This window comes from Ptychodera flava, chromosome 13 (genome assembly GCF_041260155.1).
Source record: "Ptychodera flava strain L36383 chromosome 13, AS_Pfla_20210202, whole genome shotgun sequence".
Taxonomy (NCBI): Eukaryota; Metazoa; Hemichordata; class Enteropneusta; family Ptychoderidae; genus Ptychodera; species Ptychodera flava.
In genome coordinates this window covers 37,939,144-37,966,754 of record NC_091940.1, presented here as the reverse complement: position 1 = coordinate 37,966,754, position 27,611 = coordinate 37,939,144, and the positions used below count along the sequence as shown (strand labels likewise).

At 37.2% G+C, this 27,611-nt stretch overlaps 1 protein-coding gene and 1 long non-coding RNA gene across 2 annotated transcripts; one reads left to right on the top strand and one right to left on the bottom strand.

The window, feature by feature from the left end:
- Positions 1-931: 931 nt before the first annotated feature.
- On the bottom strand, positions 932-24,224 carry LOC139148386 (uncharacterized). Its single transcript, XR_011555919.1, has 3 exons — positions 24,196-24,224; positions 1,753-1,835; positions 932-1,057 (listed from the first exon to the last, which is right to left on the bottom strand). It is a non-coding gene; the product is annotated as an uncharacterized lncRNA (long non-coding RNA).
- Positions 8,705-26,568, top strand: LOC139148384 (mixed lineage kinase domain-like protein). Its single transcript, XM_070719821.1, has 9 exons — positions 8,705-9,525; positions 14,033-14,155; positions 15,577-15,736; positions 16,653-16,759; positions 17,124-17,338; positions 19,292-19,434; positions 19,708-19,757; positions 20,636-20,776; positions 25,421-26,568. Exons 1-9 carry the CDS (start codon positions 9,051-9,053, stop codon positions 25,462-25,464), a joined length of 1,458 nt encoding a protein of 485 aa, XP_070575922.1. The 5' UTR covers positions 8,705-9,050; the 3' UTR covers positions 25,465-26,568.
- Positions 26,569-27,611: the final 1,043 nt, after the last annotated feature.

Sequence of the window (27,611 nt, the reverse complement as noted above, 5' to 3'; positions counted from 1 at the left end):
ATGATATACAAAACTGAACTAGACAGAACATTGAACATCACACAGTGCTGTAACATTCCATTCAGAACTGTACACTATGTCATTGAAAGCTATCAAAACTGCATTCTGCACTAATAGTCAAAAAGCAGCACTGTTGATATGCTAAAAATTTGCTGTGCATTTATCTCTGCATGCATTCCTATGTTCTCATGTTGTAAGCGCGTTGTTGTTGATGGTTGAATAAAAAAAAAAGTAGCAGCAAAAAAAAAAACCGCGTCACCGCATCATTTTTGCAAGATGCCTAGGATGAGAAACAAACTATTTTTTTTTTTTGCCTTAGGTGGCATATGATTACATCGGGTTGCAAACCCCTTATAGATGACCAGCTTTGTCATAAGACTGAGTGAGATTGATTGGCGGTACACCTTTGACTGAAATGGTTTGATGTCGATTCATAAAAGACTAATTGGTAGCGTGATGTTATTTGCATTGTATTCAATAACGGTGGTTTCATCCTTGTTTGCTCAGTGATCTGCGTGTTACATCAACATGAACAGCCGTCGTGCTTGTTGCAAGAGTTACAGTCAATGAAAAGATGGTGGTCGCAGAACTATCGGTCAATGTACTCGTTTTAGTAAGCATATTTTCCTAAGTGTCACCTTTGAAAGCTGCTTCTTTATCAAAGGTTTCAGTGCGAGCCATAACCACTGCACAATCCGTTCCAGCATCGTTTGTTGTCAAAGCAACATAATTTGTAGTCACTGCTGTATCATTGATGTTGGCACCGTTGCTGCATTCACAACAGTCGCCGCAGTCGTGATCGCTGAACTCGAAGTTTGCAGACCAGTGTCAAGAAGACTATTACTTCTTGAACGATCGTCCTTGAAGGATGAATTGCGTATTCTTCTGGTATTTTGTCGTCTTTAGCAGGTATAGGAAAAGGTAAACTTAACCCTGCTCTTGCCAAACTTTTTATCAGTCCTCCGAAACTTTCTTGGGTCATTTTTAAGGCCCGCTCTAAGTTCTCATGATTTCGGAATTCTTTCTGTAAGTGTGGGATTTTTCCGCTTGTTTTTGACTTAAAATGAAAGTTTGGAAAGTTAAAAACGATAATATAAATTAGAGTCAAGTATCAGTTAGCAATGGGCTGAGACATCGAAAATTTCGTAATGTTTCGTTTCACTTCGTTCCTCGCAGCAACATGGCTTCTTGAAAGTGACAAAACAAATGCAAGAGCGTGATACTTCATAGTGGGAGAGTGTCTGTCTGCTGATTAAAATGAATGAAAATCGATGAAGGCATTGTCTGACCCTGTGTGATCGCAACGCGCTGTCGAGGAACGAAGACGAAGCCTAAAGGTCGGGCTAGCCTATGACCTTAGGAGTAAAGAATAGGAGCTATACACTATGACGTGATTGCAAGAGTCAAATGCACCACAGGCGTCACCAAAATATTAATGGGATAATATGTTGCCCGAAAAAGTGTTTACATTATAGCAAAACTTCCAGTATGGTTAAACATTTCATTAAAAACATTTCAATGAAAAGATCGCATATACCATTTCTTCCTAAAGGTCGGGCTAGCCTATGACCTTAGGAGTAAAGAATAGGAGCTATACACTATGACGTGATTGCAAGAGTCAAATGCACCACAGGCGTCACCAAAATATTAATGGGATAATATGTTGCCCGAAAAAGTGTTTACATTATAGCAAAACTTCCAGTATGGTTAAACATTTCATTAAAAACATTTCAATGAAAAGATCGCATATACCATTTCTTCCATCATGTATTTAAGTGCTTCCGGTATTTCCAATTCGTGCTCCTTGTATTTCCTTTCTAACCTTGGATGTGTTTCTGAAATAAATGTCAAATGGGATACGAGATAAAGGGTCTGCATTGTCTGTATGGCTCAATAGTATATTCGAAATTCTCCGTTTCAAAATCAAGCTTTTATAGCCTAGCCGAGGCAGGAGTTTCATAAGATAATAATAATAATAATAATAATAATAATAATAATAATAATAATAATAATAATAAATGTTGTTATTATTATTATCAACATATTATTATTATCATCATCATATCTTCATCATCATCATCATCATAGACTTAATTAGGACTTTTTGCCCATATAACAGTAAAAAAATCTGGTGAAAAATATACAGCTTGGTTAATACACAAATAGAAACGTACTTAAAACAACCTTTTATGAAATGAGTTCAGGGGACAAGAACATGCGGAGAGTTAGGGCCTAACTCTGTTTCCTGGATAATATTTATATGCTGACAAGAGATGTTTGACCGGACGGACGATTTTTGGAAATCGTATGAGACTTTGTGCCTCGTAAAAAACCAATATAATTCCCTACTTCAGCTTCCAAATTCAATAAAGGACCGACCCCGCAAATTTGCCTGCCCCACCATCAGTGATAATTGAATGCTCTGTAAGTGTACAGCTATCTTCCTTTTATATCAATTGATTTCTCTCCTGGAGTGGTATATTCAAACGAGGGCAAAACTAAGAAATATTATCTGTTCAAACAAGGAATTTAAACAACTAATGCAAGTGTTCAGCAAGTTCTGTGTCTTTACCCTTAAATGGGGGTCTTTCGTGTGGACTGTCTGCCCAGCACTGTTGCATGATAGGTATGAGTCCATCTCTTACATCACGTGGAACATCAGGTGGGATAATCCCTAAGTCTGGTCGTTTGCCATGTTCTGCTACTGCCCAAATGATTTGGTGCAAAGATTCAGCGTCTGTTTGAAGAAATGAAGTAAAAATGGAACTCGGCTGTAAAGGATAATAAAAGTGTAAAACTAAGCTTATGGTACGGTCATAGTTAACATTTTTGTTACAAGGCGTTTATGAATGTTTCGAACTTGAAGGAGATAGACAAATATCAGGGCCAAGTTGACGGGAAAACATGGTGTGTCAAATAAAAATGTTGGGTCCTTAACATCTCAGACGACCGTGTTAGTCGTGCGAGGCATTATAAAATACAACATGATGGTTACCCTTATATGGACGGTCCAAAACTAAGAGAGATAAAGAGAAGCAAACCGATTAATTATTTCTTTACGAATAAGAGACTGTCACAGTTTCGACAAAATTTTCGGCTTAAAAATTACCAAGAAATCCACAGCAAAAGTCGTCGGCTCGCAGCAATATTTGATGGCGTGTTTTCTCACTGTTTGTGTCATCAGCAAGCGTATTATTATAACACCGCTGCCATCACCATTCGCTTTGGCATGACACAAATGTGATAAATTTTGCGATGTTTGTATCATAAGTAATTTACATGATCATAGTCCGAGTACTGTGTAGCTTGTAATTATCCTTTTTTTGCACTTTGTTATGGGCAAAAATTTAACCTAAAATTTTAACTTTAAACTTTTAATTGTATTACCTAGAAGAGAAGCTAGCAACATTTTTGAAGTTCCTATATCGTATTGATCTTCATGTAATGATTAGTGGCTGAAGTGAAGTCGGCACTGTTCGTGAAGTTTACTAAGTTCGAAGACTGACACACGTATAGCAGACTTTGGTATGACACACAAAGACAACAGGAATCAAACCTACCTGTACACATCGAAACATTTCGAGACGGGTTTATCGACATCTCTTAAATACTCTGGCGGGTAGTGGGTGAGAGTACCACCTTCAACTGTGCCATTCTGTGGGCTGCGTAGCCGTGCTAAACCGAAGTCCGCGATCTGAATGCAAAGAGTGTGATTATACTGTAAAGCAGTCAGGTCACGATAAGGAAATAGAGTCACCTATAGATTTTTATTGTTAGTTTCTTTCAAAGTTAAGTTGCAAATCATTCCACAGCGATTTCATAAACCAAATGAATACAGAAAACAATGATTTCTTTCAATATTATAACTATTCTCCCATCTTTAGTTTCAGAAACTATAAAATTTTCTCTGAAAGCAGCTTACCTTCACGGAGAAATTATAATCAATCAATATATTTGCAGTCTTTAAGTCCAAGTGGTAAAGTGGGACACTGCCGACATTGTGCAAGACATTCATCCCGGCGCAAATTTCGAACAACATTCGCCATCTCAGCGTCCAAGGAATATTGAATTTCTTCAGGAGTTGTTCCAAGGAGCCATTCTCTGCATACTCGGTGACTAGTCCGTAGAATCCACGTGTCAAACACACGCCAAAAAGATTAATAGCATACGTCACCATAGCACCATAAAGCTCCATGGCTTCATCCAGTATACCCTTTTCTTTCCTGTCATTTGAAATAAACTGGATGTCTAAGGTGTAAGTTTTCTAATTAATAGGGGATGATGGGCAATGATTATGAGTCCGCTTGTTAATTAATTATTCTTCCGGGTTGAAAGGCTTATTTCTTAGGCTTATACCATTTTGGAGGGATTTCAAGACGGTTGTTGAAATGTTCCTATATTCGAAAGAAGAAGAGTGAGCTTACGACCTAAAATGCCTCCGTCCGCGGAGCAAACTTTCAGTGCCAGTTTCATATTCCACGCTTTGTGCTTCGTGAGGTATACAGTGCCGAACCCTCCTTGGCCGATAACGCCACAGACTTCTAGCGATTCTTTGGAAATTTCCTTAGGAGGTGTGCTTTCAATCATTATTTAGGTCATTTTGTAATGCTACCAGTGACAGTGAGCCATGAAAGCGTATATACCTCAATATATCTTTAATAACTATGCTGCTGGTGTGTTTGCGCGCCACCTGAGTAGGAGTACTGCCCAATCATGCCAGCTTAGGGACCGGACAGAAATTACGACGGGAGGGGTGGCCGGTGGTTTTTTAGGGGCGGGTTGCTATTTTTCACGAAAGCATTTTTGAAGGGTCATGAAATTTTTGGCATGGCTTTGGGGGGGTCATCATGTTTTTGTGCATGATGTAATCGAGATGATAAGCATGTTTTGCATGTTTATACGAAAATTTCTTAGTCAAGCTCTAGTCCCAGTCAAAGGTATCTTTATTGTTGTTTTATAGACTTTCAGAAAGCATTTGACAGAGTTTGGCGTACAGGTTTAATTTCGAAATTACAGAAATATGGCATTAATGGTAATTTTTATAGCTTTATCAAGTCCATGTAGGACAACTTTACTTAAGAATGGACTCCAAGTTATATAGGAGTTAAGCAAGGGTGTAATTTAAGTCCAACATTGTTTAATATTTTCATAAATGATTTTCCCAGTACATTTGGTTCCGTTAGGACTGTCCTATCAAGCTCGGTTCAATCCGAATCAATTGCAAAATGTATGCTGATGATCATTTATAGATTTCAGAATTTAGAACAGATTTACAAAGCTGTTTAGATAAACTTCATAGTTTTTGTCGTGAATGGAAATTATCTATTAACATTAAGAAAACAAAAGTTATTGTGTTCAACAAAAGTAATAAAAGGAGTCACTTACAATGGAATGACTCTTGACTTAGTGAAAGAGTATACTGTTACCTTGCTTTTGTAATTACCCCAAATGGTAAATTCTAAGGACATTTTCGCAATCTTAAATTATAGACAATTTGTTCACTTTCTATAAAAGTTGAATTATCACTCTTTGATAATTTAATTGTACCTGTTATGACATATGGCTGCGAAATATGGGGACATGAAATTAATGACAAGTGTAACTTTCTCAATGATATTAGTGTCTCTTATTATGGATCTATCCTTGGAGTCTCTAAACATGCACCATGTGATGGTGTTGTTGGAGCCGGAAAGCTAGGTATAGCTATCCAATTCAATTTATTGTTATGAAGCACATGCTAAAATACCGATGTAGATTGGTTTTATCAGATGACATCTTAATGAGGTCTGCTTATACATCCTCTAAGTTGAATTCTAATTGGTATAATTATATACAAAGCATACTGAACTCTTACAGTGGGAGTGATATATGGACTTCTATTTGCAATATCAACTCCACAGTTAATAATGTATATGATAGTTTATGTGAAATTTATGAACAAACATAGCTGAGAAATATACATAATGATACCAGGAAGTGTGGAATACAGAAGAATAAACTCAGAACTTATAGACTATTGAAGACAAAGTTTGAATTTGAAGATACTTTAGGATCTTTTACCTATAGGAAGACTGGAAGTGGCTAACAAAACTGAGAATTACTGATCACAACCTTCAGATAGAGTTGGGTAGAAGGTCAATTCCAAAAGTTCCTGCAAATGAAAGATTCTGCAAACATTGTAAGTCTTTAGTTGAGGATGAATTTCACTTTGTAATATAAATGTCCAAATTACACAACTTATCGAAATATTATATTTTCATCCACAAGTTTGTATAATCCTAGCTTCTTTGGTTTCGATGGTAGAGAAAAGTTCATGTATATCTTTACTCACAAAGATAAACTACCTCTTGTGAAATTTCTTTCTTATACTTTAGTTCCTCTCCCAGCAGCAGCTTCATCAAGTGTTTGTTGAAGGTTGCATCTTTGAGTTTTGTAATATTTGCCTTACCGCACTCCCTGGGTTTGTTGTTGAGCAATAAAGTAAAAGTATTAAAATAAAATAAACCATAGCAAGAAGAAACCTGTGTTGAGAACAAGACACCCCTACCCCTGGCCCTACCCGTGGGATGGACATTTCTGCAAACCCCTATGGAAATATAACCAAAAAAGAAGAGAGAAAGAAACAAGGTTGCTCTAGCGAATCAATTGAATCAGGAAAATTGCGGTTGTTTTCTCCAATTCCGCTCTGCGCCCACGCGCCCTATAGACTTGTGTATGCTCATGCACGAGAGTTGCATTGAGCAGGGCTCAAAGCAAATACATTTCACGAGAGTTGCATTCAGCGTGGCTCAAAGCGAATGTCCTGCAATAGAGTTGCATCGTGCTAAAAGCGAACGCCTCTGACTCCGAATGCGAGGTGCAAATTTTGGCCTGATAATGCGCCATACTTTTGTATATAATAGAATCTCACACCCCAAGGACCTGGGATCAGATTTCTCACACGAGTTGGGATATTTTGTCTCACACGAGCCGCAGGCGAGTGTGAGTGCGGCTCGTGTGAGACAAAATATCCCCAACGAGTGTGAGAAATCTGATCCCAGGTCCTTGGTGTGTGAGATTCTTTTTCCCACACTCTCGATCCCGCACTCCCAGCGACCAGGAATGTGTATATACGCGTTCTTCTACTATTCCTTTTATCGCTGTGTATCGGTTCGGAATATTTTTAAGTAAATTTACATCAATTATGCTGTTACAATTTAACAGTTTTTTGTTTGTTGGATTTCCTTCAAGCCAAGGGCGACATTTCTAGAAGGTCATGAACACTCGTCATAAAGGTTAAGGACACGAGAATCAGTGTCATTTATCCTTAGAATTTGACGTTAGACAGACAGGCGTGTGGACATTTAAGTTCGCTTTCTACTGTTGTAGCACACGTTCGGCAGTGGAGTTTTTTCACTCTTGTGCTCTTTTTAAACTTTCACTTTCACTTCATTTGCTCAACAATACACTCAAACTCAAACTCGTCAAAATTATTGTACACATGTCTATGTTAGCTCGATTGAGATGTTCTTCTCACTATTTACGTATTGAGACTGACAGAAAATTGAAAAATGATGCAAATGAAAGAGTATGTTTGCTATGTGATAGAAATGAAGTCGAAAATGAATATCATTTTGTTTTACTTTATACTTTTTTTTTATAACTTGAGGATGAAGTATATTCCGCGTTATCATTTCAGTCCACCAACAGAAAGAAAATTTATTTCTCTGATGACATCTGATGATCCAAATATAATGCAAGGAGATAAATGATAATCAATTATTCTGAATGTTTGTAAATATCATTTTCCTGTCAATTTTTTTGTATATTGCTGCTGACTATGTTAAGTATGTTTGGCCGATGGCCTAGAACTACTGAATAAAGACCCACGATATATATATATATATATATAGCAATACACTCAGGGAGTACGGTAAGTCAAAAATTACAACACTAAAAGTTACAAACTTCAACAAACACTTAAAATCGAGCATGAGAGTGGAAGCACTCAAAAGTCAATCTAATAATCCGATGTAGTGAGTCTGTCTTTTACGCTATCGTATTGCGGTCCCTGTTTTGCGGTCCTCGAGGGGAGGACCACCGTATTGTATAGCGTATGAAAGACCAACCCATCACTACATCGGACATTGTCAAAAACTTTGCCCTTTGCCTAATACAAGTCATCATCATCATCATCATCATCATCGTCGTCGTCGTCGTCGTCATTATCATCACTCCTTAATTTTGTGGTCATTCATTAACTAAAAAAGCGTCGTGATGGTCGAGTCACAATTGATAGACACCAAATGAATATAGTCATTGATCGACGGAAAACAATACAAAATTATCATAGAACAAGTTATTTAACGAAAAACTGAGTATATTAAGAAGATTATTTATTAATACTGAGAAAAGAAATAATCGCCACAGGGATTTTATAATGTCACCCGTATCGAGCACATAGTGTTACTGCAGAGTGCAGTTCTTTCAATTGCGAGAGAGGAACAACGCTTATAATATTTAATCTTACAGGTCTATTTTAAAAATTTCCTGGAAAACCCATTTTACTATTCTTATGTCCGCTAACTCTGTTAGTTAAATCCTGTTTTCAGTTCCCCTCTTGCGATGGCCAGATACACTTCCTGTGTTCCACGAAGCATGGGAAGTTCGGATCCGGAAGGTTATGTCATGATGCTAATACACGCTCCCATTTGAGTCGACCATTATTGAAACGGGGTTGTTTAGGAGGGCAACCCGACATCTTTCAATACATACAGGCATGGTATTAATCGCATTTTTCAGGATAATCGTGTGCCCTGTCCTAGATATCTAATCATGCTAAGGCATACTGATTCTGATTAAGAAACCGTCTTCAAGGGAAGAAAGATCATGACAAGGTCATCTTAAAATCAAAGTAACAGTGCGGCCACCCCTGCGTGCCATATGCACCTTCCTATTCCATTCACTGATGAGTGTATGGCTGTCCTGTCCTGAAGTAACTGTCGGCCGGAGTCCTGTTTGATCGACCGAGCAGCGCATCGATACCGTATCGTGTACGAAACCCGAGGACGATGGACGTAGGCAGTGTGCTCGGGGCAGTGGTCACCGTTGCCTTCGAAATTTACAAGATTGTGGATGAAGTGAAGACAAACAACAAGCGGTGCAAGCGATTGAAAGACCGGATCGCGAGTTTGGTCACGCCCGTTACCTTCGTGAGATCCCTTGGCGGCAGCGACAGTGACAAGTACCATGAAGCTCTTAAACAACTTCTCTTGTGTCTCAAGTCAGCTAAAGCATTCATCCTAGAATTCAAGAAACTGAAGTCGTTTTGGAAGGCATGGGAAAGAGACGAAATAAAATCGCGTTTTGATGACATCAACTTACGACTTGACAGATTGGTTCCGACCTTGTGTCTCGGTCTACAGGCAACCATGAAACAGACCATTGATGAAACGTTCGAGCAAACCAGGAAGATACAGGAAGATTTAGCCGATGAACGAACAGATTGGCAGAAATTCGAAGAAATGATAGCAGGAATGAGAGACGGTAGGTACAATTTGCACAGGACCGGCTTTATACGGCCTCCCACCACATGTGTGGTGGGAGGCCGTATAACGCCGGTAACACACAGCCCTGCCATGCAGAGCTAGGTGGCATATTATTTCCACGCTACGCGATTTCTACACATCAGGAATGTTTTTGTTCAAGATTTTGATCGCTGCATGAAAATTGACATGACAATATCGCTCATTCCTCCAACCAAACTTGTAAAAGTCAAAAGTTCTCTCGATATTCTAATACGGGGATGTGCCACCTAAGTTTAGAACATTTACCCATCTATACACTCCAAATTTTATTCATTTGAAGGCTTAGGCCTACTAGTTTACACCAAATATGAACTGTAAATGCTCACGTGTTTCATTATATATTGCAGTTATGTGTAAATTTGAACCTTTGCCACATGTTTGCAACTTCATTAAAAGTATTACGATCAACATAATGAACAATATTCACCACAGGTTAACTCTACAGGTCATTAAGTATTCAAATACGCAATTAGCTGAAATAGAAATAATTAATTTCTTTGACTGCAGTCACTGTATCACCTCTTTATATAGCAAGTGTGTAATTGCCTCTTGTCAAGTCCTTCAAACTAAATATTCCAAACTTTGAAAGCTCATTAGATATGCAAACTATAAATTAGCTGACATGAAAACTTAAGTGCGAAATGACTTCCAATATTGGTATAACCTGGTATAAGTCTGCATACATATCATCGAGGTTTAATTCAAAATGGTCTGATTTTGTGTATAACATTTTGAATTCTTACAGTGAAAGTAATGTATGGACTTCCGTATGTAATATTAATTCCACAGTAAGTGTTGTTGTTGATAATTTATGTAAGAGTTATCATCAGACTTGGCTCAGAAATTTGCATAATGATTCATATGAGACATAATTGTTATGCCCAACTACTTTTAACAAAATTTACTTGATGTTAACATATGAACTTGGCAGGATAGTGGTTTACAATAAGATTGCATTTTAATACAGCTGTACACCCAGGCTCTCTGAGGGACAATGTATGTGATTCGTTCTTTTACTGCTATATGAGAGTCGATAGAAATAATAATATCAGAAACCTTCGTCCCAAGTAAGCTTTATTGCATAATCCTTTTTTTCTTTACCTAGCATTGACTTTTCTCCACTGTAATTTTTCTTGAAAACCTCTTAACTTAACAATGGACGATGAAATCGATCTAAATGTTCTCACACTTGTGTAATTGGTTTGTAAAGTTCATTTACTGCAGTATTAGTACTATTAATTAAGTTGCAGCAAACAATAGATGAATGATAGCATTGTTTCACAGTAGGCTCCCACTGTTATTGTTTAGATAATTGGCTGCTAGTTCCTGCATGTCAGTTCACCAGTTATATCAAACCTTTTTGCACTGTTCGTGCACACTCCAAAATGGGAGACAGCTGCTGAGGTCGTGACCTTTGTATTGGCAAATCGCAGAAGGACATTTTCTCATGAATATTTAAATCAGTGAATGCACAAGTGAAAATACAATTTTGTGGGAATGAGCTCATCAGCAACTTTCGGCGTTTTTTTTAAACGCCCACTTGACAGGTATTCAGCGTCTTTCAGCAAGATTCTTCTCATGGCAATATTTGAAATAGGTCATTGAAATAAGCAATCTCCATTATACTTATCCGTGATTTTAATATCGACAGTCAACTCTTTAGGCATGTTTCAGGATTTTAGTTCTACCTTTAATAGTTAGATGTGTTTTAAATCATTCGAAGGGGAGAAAACCAGCTTTATAGCAGCATAGCAGTTCATGGTTTTGAAAACACCACAAAGCATTGTTGATCACCTCACTAAACGGCAACCCTGAAGTACATGTATGAATGTACATATTCACAGATTGTCTCAGTGTAATAAAGGGAAATCAACGCCACACATCGTTCATCTGAGTTGTTTGCATTTTGTGCATGATATTATATATTATTGCCTGAATACATGGGTTTATGTGCCCGAGAGCAGGTGACAATTTGCCCCGACGCCGGAGGGCAAATTGTCTCCTGCTGCGAGGGCACATAACCCACGTATTCAGGCAATAATATTTTTATTACATGCCCCTTCAAAGTCAACGCTATATGACATTTAGTTACATGCAGGGCATTTTCAAATAATTTTACCATATTCGACCAGCATCATACAGATTTTAACAAAAGTTAAAGTAGCAGTGCGCGCATGGACATTTCACATCTAGCGCTAAGCGTCTACTTTGACATCGAAAACGTCGAAGGGCTTCACTGGACCGGGTAACCATGGGAACCGGTCAGTACATCGTTCACCGCCTGCTAACAACCCGGATGTTCCTATTCAAATCAATGCACAATTTTGCACTCACATCGAGGCATGTAATAATATGTATATTGTGTATATTTTTTTTTTGTCGAATAACTTCAAACCATGCAAAGGCAAGGACAAGAGTCTTATGACGGCAAGAGTTCCTTTAAGGCCCCCAATACCATGAAATCACTTTAATTGCGGATTTTCCTTGGAAGAAGCACATCAAATACAATTTTGGAGGGGTTTAGAATTAGGTTTAGGGTTAGCTTTAGGGTTAGCATACTTCAAAGTGTTGTATATCCTACCTAAGAAAAAAAGATGGTGTGGGGTGGGGGCCTCAAGGAACTCTTTTCCTTATGACAACTTGACTGTGACTCAGCTGTTATACAGTGTAACTCTGGGTGGTAAAGAAATGTAATATGAGTCTGTGTATATATGCACCGCAGAGTGTACGACAGGGAATTCAGTAATCTTGTTGTTGTTGTTGTTATTGTTGTTGTTGTTGATGGTGATGATGATGACGATAATAAAAAATATTAAAAAACAATGTGTCATTCCTTGCTGTTGTTTGTCGATGTTGTAGATAATTGTAAAAGAAAACTGTAATCGTGACCAAAAAACGACGTAGGTCGCCAATGTCACTCCCTATGACGGGAGTGACGTTGGCGACCTACGTCGTTTTTTGGTCACGATTACAGTTTTCTTTTACAATTATCTACAACATCGACAAACAACAGCAAGGAATGACACATTGTTTTTAATATTTTTTATTATCGTCATCATCATCACCATCAACAACAACAATAACAACAACAACAACAACAACAACAACAACAACAAGAAGATTACTGAATTCCCTGTGAGTGTACTTCCTGGTGTGTATTCAGCATGGGTTGTTAAACTCCTTTGATTTTCTCTGCATTGACAAGTCAGTGCAACTATTGAGGCAAATTTTGGAACAACTTTACAAATTAATTACACATGTGTTATAACATTTAGATCACTTTCATCGTCCATTCTCCTCGGTTGTCACCGTAACAATGGTTTTGATTCAAATCTATAAATAGTTCCAAAAAATTGTCACTTTAAGTAGAATAAGTATATAATGTGTATTACAAACTAACACTCAAAGAAGCTATTAAATAACATGTACTCAACCTCAGGCCTACAACCTCTAACCAAATGTGAGCAAAAAGTGCCACTGACGCTGTATTTTTTTCAGTGTCAGAGATCCTTGTATTAATACCTCAACCTTTTACCCCTGTTAATACCTGTCAAGAGGTCCAATCTTGTAGTAGAAGATAATGGGGTTGTACCAAACAGCAGCAGTTAAAAGGTTAAAGGGACATAAGCTGTAACTTGTAGCAAGTTTTTAAGTATTCTGCTTCTGTATATCAACTACCTTGTCTGACCCTAATCCGTTTGTCATGCTGAAATTTCGAGTATTCTTTTTGTCAACACAGCTTGTATGTGTGTAGTGATCATTGTTTATTGTTTACAAATGAATTCTAGTCTGGACTTGAATACAATTTTCAACAATAACAATGGAGATTATACTCATATACCAGGTTGTGTTCATATGCTGAATACTTGGCATAACAATAGAGATAGGTTGTGTTCATATGCTAAATACTTGGCATTAAATTACAGTTTAGGGATTCAATGCAGAAAGTGTAGGGAAACCACAAAACAAAAGTTCTGAAAAAATAGCCAAAAGATACAGCTTATGGAGCTTTAGGCCCTACGAAAGCAAACATACAGAATATGTACAAACAAACATACAGAATATTGTAGCATGCTACAATTTTTTCATGAGTATTAATGCTTATGAATATTAATGAGCTGTCCGCCACTCTTGGAAGCCCTATACATTCACAAAATGATACCCAAATTTGTTGACTTTTGAAAAAATCTTATAGAGGATGGTGTTTGCAGCCAGAAGCTTGGATTGTGTAAACAACTGATTTATGGCTTGTAGTTTGTATATCACAGATGACATCACTGCAACATTAAAACTTACATGTAAAGAAGTCCTTATATATTTCAGTTAAATCGCCCCCAAAATTTTAAAATCCCCATAAAAAATTTCTGTAGAGAGGGACCAGTCCCCCCCCCAACCACCTGGTGTAGCATCCTAGATGAAACACTGTATCAGATGTTATATTTGATATATTCATTTTTTGCTTCCAGATCAACAGAAAATCAGAGAAGAACTGCATGAAGGATTTGAAGGCATGGGTGATTGTCTTGAATATATCGTGGTCAAAGTGAATGAAATATCAGATAAATTAGACAGCAGTAGAAGTGCCAAAGGTGAGATAAGCAAGTTCACACAATTTTCTGTCAAATTGAGTTACAAGAGATCAACATTTGTTAACTGTCATGGGAGAGTTGATGGAGTATAATTATTTATCTTGTTCACATTGGCAACCCAACTGAAATTTGGGCCGACGCAAAATAATTGGTCTTTTGGGATTAAATTTGGTCCGTGTCCACACTTACCGGTACCAGAATTAGGGCCGACGTAACTTTACCTTCCTTTGTGACCTCTGACCTGTCAAAGTTCAAAATGGCGCATTTGAATATGGCACGCTGTTTCTACTGTTCATGATTTTCCTGTGTTTTTACGCACAAGAAGGGCAAATGTGACTACCACTCACCCTTTTTAATCATCGGAGAGATCTTCCCTATTTATTGGATGAGCATATGGTATATATAAGACCGCGGTGGAGAAATAACCAGTGCGCGGCATTTTTGACATGCCTCTCTAGTCTATTACGTGCACTGTGGAATCGAATGACATGGTTTCGTTTGCGGAACAAAGGTTGGTGGGAAGTTCTGCGTACATGGGATGATGTTAAAATGTAAAGACTGGATTGAAAACTTTCGATAGGTGTAAACTTTAGTTTCAAACGTCGTTTGTTTTGTGCGAATAGGGTGACTAGTTCGACTTCGATCCATGGCGGAGGCCTGGTCAACTGGGACCAGGGCCGACGCAACGTGTCCACACTGGCGATTTGCGTCGGACCAAATTTTGCGTCGGCCCTGAGTCGGCCCTGAACCCCCCCTTCTCACCAGGACCAAACTGTGTCGGCCCAGGGCCGACTCAGCGTGTCCACATTGGTTTTTACGTCGGTCCCGGCCCAGGTCCGGACCTAGACCGACGCAACTTCGTCAATCTGAACAGGCCAAATATGTGATAAAATTTAATGTAATGTTATCTAATATACTGTGATTAATCTTATATCATCTTATCTGATCTCATCCCATAAACCTAATCCTATCTAATCCTGTTTTGAAATCAAACCTCACTTGAGTCTTGATCAAAAAATACAATAAAGGTTGTGTTAAAAGAAAAGCTAACAAAAATATCATGAAATGTACAGTATAAACATGTGCAATAAGTAATGATATAAATTTTATCTTGTATTCATTTAAATTTGAAATTTTAATAAATATGAAATCCTGAATTACCAATTTTAGAGATTTGTCGACTGAGGACTTACATTTTATAAGGTGATAGTTGTGTCTTCATGTGTTGATATTTTTACTCAGTTTTTCGAGAAATTTTTGTGCCAATGTTACCTTTGTATTTGTCAATTATCCAGCAAACATACAAAAAAATGAATGTATTGCATCCAGAGGCCACAGGACAGGACTTGTAGGAGCAATCATGAAGTTGGTTTGTGTGTTAGATGATTTCATGGGCAATTATTTTGTCGTGATTTTTACAGAACGAGGCAGTATATTGGCCAATCCAACTGAAGAGCTCAAAGTTATAGAGACTGGTGACTTGAAGTTTAAAGAAAAGATTGGAGAAGGAAGATTTGGGAAAGTGTATAAGGCAGAGTACAAGAGTGACATCGTTGCCGTCAAAAAATTTACTCTGAAACCGTGAGTTTATGACAATATAATTGGAATGCTGATATTAAATTTTCAGAGAGATATCGGATTCTTTTTTATCTTAACTGTTAGAGAGTTATGTTGATTAACGATGAAAAGTGACCCACATCCCCAAATACATTTCGGATGCTCTACCAACTGAGCTAATGGATCAATCAAAATTACCGTGGTCGGTCCTGTCACTTAGATGGGGCTCTCCATTTCATGTGTGTATAAAGTGAGTTTTGGCTAAACTCATATAAATAAAATTTGTATGGTGAAGTGAGTCACAATTTCAAACCCAAAAAATCTGTTGTCATCTGTCAATATTGCTCTTAGCTGAAACCCATTATGCTCAAAACATTTTCATATTTGGTTTACAAGTCTATAATAGGATGACTCAAATGGGATTTGTTCAAATTACCTGTATGACAATTTTGGGGGGGCTAATTTTCCATTTTTTGTGCAGCTGGTCTGGCACCTAATACAAAATTTATTTGCCGCTTGTTTATAGTGATGCCTAAATTAATGTAAAATCAATGTAAATTTGCACATGTTAGTATTTTAGAATATTTTCCTCATTTTTTTGCAATTTTCTTAAAAAATCCACTTCTCTGAAACAATTTGTCAAATAGCAACCAATATGTCAATATCAATAATCACCATTAGCAATCTATAAAAAATACTGACCAACGAGACCAGGGTGTCCTCGATGTGGATACAAGTCAATGGATATTAATTCATTGTGGCCAAAGTGAGAACATTTTTCATTGACAACATTTTTTGAGATCCTGAACAAATCTTACTGGTAAAATTTCTATTTGCAGTGACTTTGTAAACTTTTATACACAAATGTGAAGACAGTGCAATTTCTTTATAACTGAAATTGAACTCTTTGACTGATAAAACCTCATGGTAATATTTTCAGTGGATTACCGAATGATGTGATGACCAAACTGCGGAATGAGGCAGAGAAGATGAAGAGGTTTGACTCAATGAATGTCATAAGGCTGTTTGGAATATGCATTGAGAAAGGTAATATTTCCTATATGTACTCAACCAGTGACTTTCAAGTGTTGGAGTTTTTGTCTGAATGAATCAATGAGCTTAGTGTAACAGTTGACAATCCAATCTTTACGTCATTGAAGAGATGGTGATATTTCATGCTTCTTGTAATGTATACCATGTTTGTATTTCACTAAATAGTCACTAGGTAGTCCATTTTTGGTTTCGGAAAACTTGAAATCATCAAGTATATTGACGAAATTGCTAAATTTGAATCCAAATATATCTTTGTAGTACAACTATTTGTTCTGGTATAATTTGACAAATTTCAGAAGAAGGACAGTGCTTTTGTAATTTTAATTATGAAATGTGAATTTTATTAATATCTTGACAGATAACTATCTCCTCATTATGGAATATATGTCTGAAACAAATTTACGGCATGTCCTTGACCATCATGAGAAGTACAATCTTGACTGGAAGATTCGTTTACGGATGGCCAGGGAAGGAGCCTGTGGGTTGTTTCGGATCCATAATGCAGATCCCCCAATGCTCCACAGAAATATTGGAAGTAAGAAATTCCTGGTGAATGCCGACTTGCATGTCAAGGCAAGTTTTATGTACCTATGCATATTTCTTACGACTGTGAGTTGTAGAAAAAGGATTGAATATTTACAATATGCAAGAAGTTCTGTGAATTCCGCAAAATGGTGTTGTAAATATGTAACTATAAAGATAGATCTTTCAGTGTTTCTGATTGAGATTTCACTTTTGCCATGCAAAGTATGCCAAGAACAAAACCAAATGAGATTCTGAATAATCTTGCTTATTTTTTTCATTGACAAATAATTTCTATCCCATGTAAAAACATTTTTGAAGCTTACAAAGATAAGCATTATTATGATAGCATGGTATCCCTTTCATTCCAACTTTCACTTTAAACAGCTGAATTTAAGGTGTAGTACTTATATTCCCAGTGCTTTATCCAGTAGCCAAGGTACATTTGTAAATAAATGTATCTGTGTAGCATGTGCATTTCCTGGCAAATTCTGTCACATTTAACTTAAATTATATTATAGCTTTATACTGGTGAATTTTGTGACGTCCTTCCACCAGATTATTACTGATAATGTTGTATAATCCAATAAATTACTGATAATGCATCCGATTATCCAACATTTTGGCCCAAGATGTTTTCTACATCTACCATTCACTTGCATCACCATAACTATAAAACAATAGCAATAATGTGCCCCTCCGGGCCAATAATGGACTCAAGCAAGCTTTGCACTCCATAATGTACTCGGCCTCGCCTCATACATTAGTTTGTTGCGCAAAGTTTCCTTACATTTGCCATTCTTGACCGGGAGGTGCACATTATCACTTGAATGTAGGGCATAGGGTTTTACTATAAAACTCCTTGCACATATTTTTCAAGGTTCTCACTTACCGATTATTCATAATAATGAATTTACTTTTAATTTCAAACTGAAGCAATGGGTAATGAGCATGCAGGATGCTTCACTTGTCAAATTAAAGTGTCATCTTCATCTAGTGAACTGTCAACTGTATCAGTATAGAAGTTGTAAGTCAATACAACTGTTAGATATCTGGAGGGGGTTGTCAGAATTAGGAAATGCAAATATTTCCAAGTGGGGGTAAGATTCTATGTCGGTTTGAATTTTTAAAGGTTCTGTACATTTTAGTAATCCACTGTCAAAGACACAAAGTTTATGGGTTACTGACCAGTATTGTCTGTTGTCCATTATTGAGGTGTAAATCAAAATATTTTGTACTTATTCTCTTAAAACTAGTCGTTCAATAGCTTTGATATTTGGTATAGTTTTAGGGTTGCCTGTACTTTGGTTTGTTAGAATCAGCGGAACATTGGTAATGCATATGTTTAGCATTTCTCTTTTAAAAATGGTTGTCACATACCTGTTAAATGATATCTGTAGGTTATTAGGGACAATCTTAGTTTCATCTTATGATCATGAAATTTACACACTTGTATGTTTTCAAATTTTGTCATTTTTGGTGAAAACAATTTCTCCTGTGAAAGCATTTTATAGCTTTTGAATGTGGTCAGCAGATGTGTATGGACGACCTCTTCCAACTTTACTCACTTTCTTACACGTGAATATACCGGTAATTTTAACAGATGGAGATTAAGCAACTTAAATTGTCATTCTGTGCTTTTGTTATATATTGTAAGTTATCTTAGTGCTACTCAAGTCTTATTTTGTTGTAACAATGGTACTTTGAGAACTTTTTAATCAATATTTTATAAATTTTATTTCTTTGAGTATTCCTTTGCTTGAGTGTGTTTCTCTAAATATCCCTAGAAACTTGATCTTCTAGTTTTGTTTAGACTCATAAGAAAAGTTCGCAAAAGTTGATGTCATTGCAGTGTCAGTTAGTGTTTTTAATACAACTCACAGAGTTTGATGAAGTGATTTTGTTCACACCTGAGTTGGATCAAATTACTGATAACTGCTTGTTCTCTATCGCGGACAGATTTGCATTTCATATATAATTTATTCTGATTTCTTTGCATAACAGATCTCAGACTGTGGGTTTGCATTGACCAAGACATCAGCAGCCAGGCACCACAGCAGCCACAAGAAAAGTGCAATAACTCACATAGCACCAGAACATTTTATAAACCTCAATAAGGAGTACACAGAAAGAAGTGAAGTATATGGGTTGGTATATATTTCTATAATTTTGTATCATCAATGCCTATGCAATAAGAGTTCAATCAAAGAATACAAGTTTTGCATGAAAGTTACGAGTGCAGAAGCAGAATGTGGTCGTTAGTTACGTATACACTTCTGCAGACACTTCTGTAGCAGGCAAGTAGTGAGGAAATCAACATTTTGTATGGAACAACATGCGGGGCACTTGTCTGTCCAAGCAAACCATTCATCACGTATAGCAAAAATCCAACCTTTTAATTTTACTGTCTTTTGTTTTAGATTTGGTATTGTAATGTGGGAAATTGCAACTCTCAAAAGACCCTATGAAGGTAATATATCTTAGCGTGTCAGAAAAAGCTGTACCTATGGATCATATTGAAGATCTTGAAAAAATGTAAATTTTGAAAAAATGTATCTGCATGTAATAGTTCCTCAATCATTTACCTATGATATCAAACAGTTTGAGCTGAAATATAAAGCAAAATTAGTGGCACCATACTTTGTCAGTGATTGCCAATCAACGCTGGTCTGATTGCCTGTAAATTTAATCAGATCTTTCATAGTATCTGGTAAAAAATTTTCCGACTTGCCAAATAAAGAAGGCTTTCTCTGTGATAGCAGTCAGAATGGAAGGCTGCACTGCATGAACTTATGAACCAGCTAAGGTGAACTTTGAAATATCTATGATTGTAATAGTTTGACTATATATGTCCTACATATAGTTGGAAAAACAAACCAGGTTTTCAGGATGGTTTTGACATAGAGAGCATGCTTATGACCGCCTCTTGGGACACTTTAAGAAATGTCAGTTTGTGTAATGAAAATGTTGTTAGACAACACATCAGTGTTGGAATGGTTCATAGACCCTCATTTCTATGGTTGCATGAGCTTCACAACTTACACGTAACCATTTCACTGCCATGGTTTGGCCCAAATGCATCATTATCAAACAGTAAAGTGGACCTGTCTACAGGATATAGGGAGAAACAGAACAGGACCTATACCTTTCAGATAATGAAATACTCACTTTTGCATTTTTTAAAGGCCCTTTGCTACATTTAACCCTTTCACCCCCAGTTCCCTGTATACAGGTCCAACTTTACCATAGAAAACAATGGATTTGGGACAAACCATGGTGGTGAAAGGGTTAAGGTTTGACTGCATTTATATGTATAACAAAATTATTCATTGTTTTGTATTTATTCAGGAATGTCTGACAAAGAAATCTATGCATATTTGACAAAAGATGAGAAAGTAGAGCCATTGAACAGTGACTGTCCTCCTGAATTTGCCTCAGTCATTGACAGATGTAGATCCTTTGACTCGTTGATGAGACCACTTATTGCTGGTGAGTTTACTTGCTGTCTACCATCTATCTGTCTGTCTGTCTGTCTGTCTGTCTGTCAGTGATATCTGCTGGTAACAGACCTTTGAGATTTGTGTTCAATTTAATCTATAGGTTTGTTGAAGACAGGATTGATTTGACTGAGAATGACTGATGGAAACAACATAATAGCTTTTATGATAACAATGATCACTGAAAATTGAGAAGATAAAAAATGTAAAATTGCTTTGCAACTTTCTTGCACATGCTATTTTTTTGTTATGACATCAGTTGTGTTTTTCTTTCACAATTTTGGTTGTCAAATTGTTAACGAGTGTTTTATGTTGTGGATAAGCTCATTTTCTAGAATATGAAGGTTTACATGTATGTCATTATAGCTGAGGTAATTGTTTCAAGATATGACTACCCAGTATTTTTTGTCGTCATGTACATTTTCTGTTTTGGATTCATTAATTTTTTTTCTAGTGATGAAAAGTGCTCTGTATTACCTTGTTTCTCAGGTCTCTATGTTACATGGTGTAGCAGAACATTCTATAGCTTTTGTAAGCACAATTGTACATTGATAACTGCTATCAGCCACTTTGGTAAATATTTTTTGTATCCTGAGAGAAAACAAAAGTAATTGAATCAGCACTGCTTAAATATGTACTCATCCAGACTTCCTGAAAGAAAATCCGATACAGCAGATATCTAGGCAAAATTTCAAATCCAGGGAATTTCTTGGAGTGTTACTTCAATTTGAGAAGACTAATGTGCGGACAAATCCAAACACATTTTCAGTGTTTGAATATGTCAAATGTCATAATGAAGTTAGGCCAAACAAGGCAGTATTGCTGGAGGCAATGAGTACTTGGGCCGTGATAGAGTAATTTTGAGGACAATATATACTACTATTCAAATATGGTCTTGAATTTCCTCCTGTCAATTATTTATAGTGGAAATTGCTTAAACTCCTAAAATATTCAAATTACAGCAAATTTCTTTTGTTCTCGATGGGAGATGTCTAATATTAGATGGGCATATTTAGATTTCTACCCTATAGTTATCCCTATATACCAAAATCGGACATCCAGCTCTATTGGCTTGCTCAGAATTAGATATGTGCATAATTAATGAGGTACAATATGTGGTGTCATATTTTGTCCCATCATACCAAATATGAAGGGTTGTAGCACTTGTGGTTACTGAGTTGGGGACAAATATATATATATTGAGGTCAAAGGTCATTGAGGTCACGTGACATTTTGTCAAAATAATTGTATTGCTAAGTTATTCCTATATACCAAAAATCAGACCTCTAGCTCTATTGGCTCGCTCAAAATTAGATATGTGCATAATCAATGAGGTACAATATGTGGTGTCATATGTTGTCCCATCATACCAAATATGAAAGGTGTAGCACTTGTGGTTACTGAGTTGTGGACAAATATGTATATTTGAGGTCAAAGGTCATTGAGGTCACGTCACATTTTGTCATAATAATTGTATTGCTAAGTTATTCCTATATACCAAAAATCAGACCTCTAGCTCTATTGGCTCGCTCAAAATAAGATATGCGCATAATTAATGGGTACAATATATGGTGTCATAAGGTGTCCTATCATACCAAATATGAAGGGTGTAGCACGTAGCACTTGTGGTTACTGAGTGTGGACAAATATGTATATTTGAGGTCAAAGGTCATTGAGGTCACGTGACGTTTTGTCAAACAAATTATATTGTTAACTTATCCCTATATACCAAAAATCAGACCTCTAGCTCTATTGGCTCGCTCAAAATTAGATATGCGCATAATTAATGGGGTACAATATGTGGCGTCATAAGGTGTCCCATCATACCAAATATGAAAGGTTTAGCACTTGTGGTTACTGAGTTATGGACAATAATGTATATTTGAGGTCAAAGGTCACCAAGGTCACATGATATTTTGTCCAAATGTCTGAGATATCTGCGTGAACCGATGGACTCACTGATGGACTCACGGACGGATATGACCCAATCTATAAGCCCCCTGGACTTTATCCGTGGGGACAAAAAACTGTGTCACTGCATCCTTTAGGCAATATGAATACGATGAGAAACTAAATTTTTATTTTTCTTGGCCTTATACATGGGAGTCTATGGATAACTGCCTTATACATGGGAGTCTATGGAGGTGTAAACTAAAAAGTCCTCTAATACGGCCAAATTCGATCGCATTGTGAAACAAATCGACGTGCATCTGTATGGGGTTGGGTACTATTCTTGTGCAAAGTTTTAAAGAAATTGACCAGGGCATGTCTGAGACATCTGTGTGACCGGACGGACGGACGGACTGACATGACCAAACCTATAACTCCCCCAGGACTTCGTCCATGGGCACTAAACACAACGCAACAGTTATTACAGCTACACCGGCGGTAGGTTCATATCCAGAGCCCCGTACGGTCTGCCGCCGTCGCTTGAAAACAATCTCATAAGCCTGGCCATATGGGCAACTGTGTATGGGCAGCTGGATGCTTGACTTCCCGGAGAAGGCGAGCTGTCACGTTCAAGCTCAGGGTTATTTGTCGATCAAATTTCAGTAAATTTACCTTACCTAGATGAAATTTTGTCTATAGGCTGAAATTTCGCCGAAGTTTGACAAAATTGCATCAATTTTTCAGGTTCATATCCGACATTTTTGAGTTTTGAGTGCAGACAGAAATAAGTTTTTAGGCAACATGGCTGCGACCCCATGTTGACCCCTAGCCCTGCGTACGATGCTATGTGCTACAGCTAACACACAGCATCGTACGCAGGGCTAGCGAGAGAGTTGCCGACATCGACGGTTATTTACGAGAAGTGAATAAAAGACTGTCATTTTTGGAAGCGATCGAGTAGCTGAGGTAGGCTGGGATACGACTTGGGCCCAAGAACGCTGAATTTCGGCAGTAATTTGGCTTTTTACGTCAAGTCCCAAAATGGATTTGAAGTCACCGACCCTACGTATACGGGTCTTTGCAGGGCTGTGGTGAGCGGGGCGATTAGCTGTAGCGGAACACACAGCATCGTACGCAGGGCTAGTTGACCCCAAGTGAAAATGTGTTCGCGATCAAATCTCCCTATATTTTTTTCAGAATTTTCGACAAAATCATTGCTTCTTAAATCTTTTGTAAAATATAAAATACTAAAATAAAAATGCGATGTACCATGTCTCCAGATTTCTAAAATATCGTTCGTTGACCGTTCGATGGAATACTCATTTCGCAAACTTGTGACGCAGTTGAAATTCAATACTGACCGCCAAATAATCTTAATGAGACGAGATCATTCTAGACATCCTCCAAATTATCCAACCATTCACGTTAGAGTTCAGCTCGCTTTGAGTATCATAACATTCTTCGGCCTTCGTTTAGATCGACCCTAATCTCTCCCATTTAGGAAATAAATACACAAGCTACCTTGACAAAACTTCGTGCACCATCCAGGACCAAACGCACTACAAATCTGTCTTGACTTCATCATCTCCTTACATGGTAATCGGCATACCGTATTTTTTAGCAAAGGAGACACAGAATACGTCGGAGTATTCAGTTTCAAAACGTATTACACTGTGTGATGTTGTCAAAAAAAGGTAATGTTACTGCAGTGGTATAAATTACAAAACACAAAAGTTCAAATCAGTTATTTTGGACTGGCTTTACCCAACATTTCATATTGTTTCTTATGCCAGATTTGACCACGTGCTTACTGGCGACCCCTTTACATGCAAATTTTGTGTCAAATGGTGTGGTCTCCTGGAAAAACAAATGTACGATTTCTATATGAAGGAGGCGAAATTTGCCCTCAAAACTCGAAACACCCCTTTAGGGGTGTACCTAGCTATTTTGAACAAGCTTCTCGAATCTGCAGCTCTATTTCGAAATGATGATCTGGTTTTCTCAGCTCAAGGATAAGTGTTCTCCATCGCTGTGGGCATTACTATTCTCAACTGGGGGTACAGTTTCCAGTCGTAATGTTTTTCATTGTGTCCGGGATATAAAACCTTTCCTTTTCACACTTTTACTTTGATTAACACTAGTCCACATCTTTGCAGCGATTAAACATGTTTCAAGTTTAAATGTTAAATTCTGGTCTCGAGCCCTCTTGTTCGACCAAACTGAAATTACCCCTCCCACTTTGGCTCGTCCAGTGGTGTAGCAAGGTTTGTGCCATCACCTAGGAACCGAAGGGTGCATTAATTGTTGCATTTCGATGCACATTTTGATTATATTCAGAAGATTTTGTGGCAAAAACTCAGATAGAGAAACATTAATATTCACATCTCACTTATTCAAGACTGGCTGAGAGCAGCACTTCCATTCAGTTAACATCATTACGCCATTTATTATGCCAAGAAAGATGAAGCCAAGACATTTTGCCCTCCCTGGTCTCAGCCAGAAATGGTTATACCTTACAGAGTTTTTTCCCACGGAATGAAAACAAATGTACTTGGGCTGAGGCCCAAGTACAATAAAGAAGTGTTTTTTCTCATCCTTTAGTGTCTCTTAATATATATGACCCAAGCTGTTCACATGGTTTGATACGTTACTTCCAATATCTTACTCTTACACCAAAGTTGTGCCACGCAGGTTAAACCTGTCTTCTCGTCTAATATATTGGTAATCCTTTATGTTTTATTCTCAGAAGTGAAAGATGAACTGGATGTGATATGCTCAAAATATGATTAACAACAGATGACCTCGCTGTTCACACCGAGGGAACTCCTTAAAGTTGCCTTGACTCTGTCGAAAGAAAGACACTCCCATGAAGAGGTTACCTTGTCGAATTCCAAGGCATTGCTTGCAGCAATGCTCTCACACTAGAGAAGAATGTGTAGCCATGAACATTTACATGTACCTTTTTCGTTATTTAGAGGCTTGTAAGCTTTAAAATGGTCATCGGATAATTTGGGAATATACCTAATATATTATCTTTACATCCCTATACAGCTTTTTGGAGCAAAGACAGCCTGTAAAAGCAAGGTCCACAAATCTTACATTAGGTCTGTAAAAGTTTTAACATGTACGTTATGCAAAGTAAATATATTATTAAAATATTTTACTGCAAAGTTTAGGAGACAAAATTTGTTTGATATCTAAATAAGGCTGTTGTTTCCACTGTTCAGAAATGCTATGGCTGCATCCTGTCATGGATTAATATACAAAACAACATTTACATGTAGAAAAAACAAAACAATGTATGCACACAAAGAACAAGGGGATGTGTAAGGAAGACATATGTAAACGATTCTGTTGAAAAAGGTGTGATATGCAATCATTTGACAACGTTTGATTAAAAAATACCATATCCGTCTGAGTATAACCCCCCATGAGTGGAGATTATTTGTGGAGAGGTGTGAGGGGTTTTAGGAGCGGTGTATAAAGGTTATGAAAGTCTAGAATATCAAAACTTTTCAAACAAAATTAGTGAAGGTGTTAAAATTATGCAATATTGAAGTTCCTGCAACAGAAGGTAAAGAGTACAAGTACTTGTGATTCAGTGACTATCCATGGTCCCTGTTACCTAATAGAACAATCGTATGCGTGACAACACATCCAACTCTACTTGATTGTTATCCCTATCTGTTATGGTAGTTTTCTTTATTTCATCACTTGAAGCAATCAGTTTTTGATCCTTGTTGAGTTTTGACAGGTGACTCAAGAATACCACTGCTACAGTTTTACTTTGACCTTTTTGATCTTAGAAAGTTTGGTTGCTTTTATGTGTAGTAAATGGTCGTTCACTCCATGTAGTACCAGTATTAAATAAAATATGTAATTGATGCCAATCAGCTTAATATGTGATGCATTTGTTCTGAATCATCTCCTTATTTCAAGATTAATTCAAGCCGTAATGTAAGCAAACCATCACTCTTTTTTCCAGGGATTGTGTAACCAGTCTGATTGAGAGCAACTGTAAATATACTACCTCAGTAAGACTGGAAAATCTGTGTACTCGGGCAACAGATCTTTCAGGCTATACCTCAGTAAGGCTGGGAAATTGTCACCTAGTTTCACTGTATAAGTCATCAACGTACTTGTTAGATCATATTTGGTATTTATATAAATACCAAAAGAGCTTATATGGTGAGTCGATGGCGTCTGTATGTCTGTGTGTATGTATATGTGGGTATGTATGTGCGGATTTATGTCCGTCACATGCAAAAGCTCCCATACTGCCTAAGCTACTATCGCAGTATTTGGTGTACATGTAGATGCAGGGGTTGAGATGTGACATTGTTCAAATGAACACGTCAGTGTCAAAAATGTGCAAATGAGGTAAGGAAAAGGGAAATTCTGCAAATGTGCAAGAGTGGTGGCATGCCAGTGACTGAAACAGGATACTCCGCTGACCTTGAGTCATTTCCTGTCATTGTTTATGAACTGATACACATCAACAGAGCTGCTTAAACTAAGGGACGGACCATTAGATCTTGGGAGGGGGGTGGTCACAATGAAATTGTGAACTTTTTTTTTTTTAATTTCTAAAAAAAAAATTTCCAAATGAGAAAAGCTGTGCTAATTTCTTTTTCTGAGTAAATTTTCAGATTCATAATTTTGTTTAGTTTGATGCTGTCTGAGGATACAATGTACATCCATATCACTAGCGCAAATAAGATTGCGTGCTGTAACTACAACATACATATGGCCCAGTGATTTATATTGCTGATAGATTTTGCGAAATGTTGCAGACCATCTTTTGAAAAGCTGAGAAGCTGTTTGCAAAAAATCTGGTGAAATTTCAATATTTGTGTTTTTAGGACAATTTTTGCCCTTTTTGATCAAAACATCTATTTCCTCTGTAGCAGCAACTTTTTTCATTCTTGTTTTTCTGC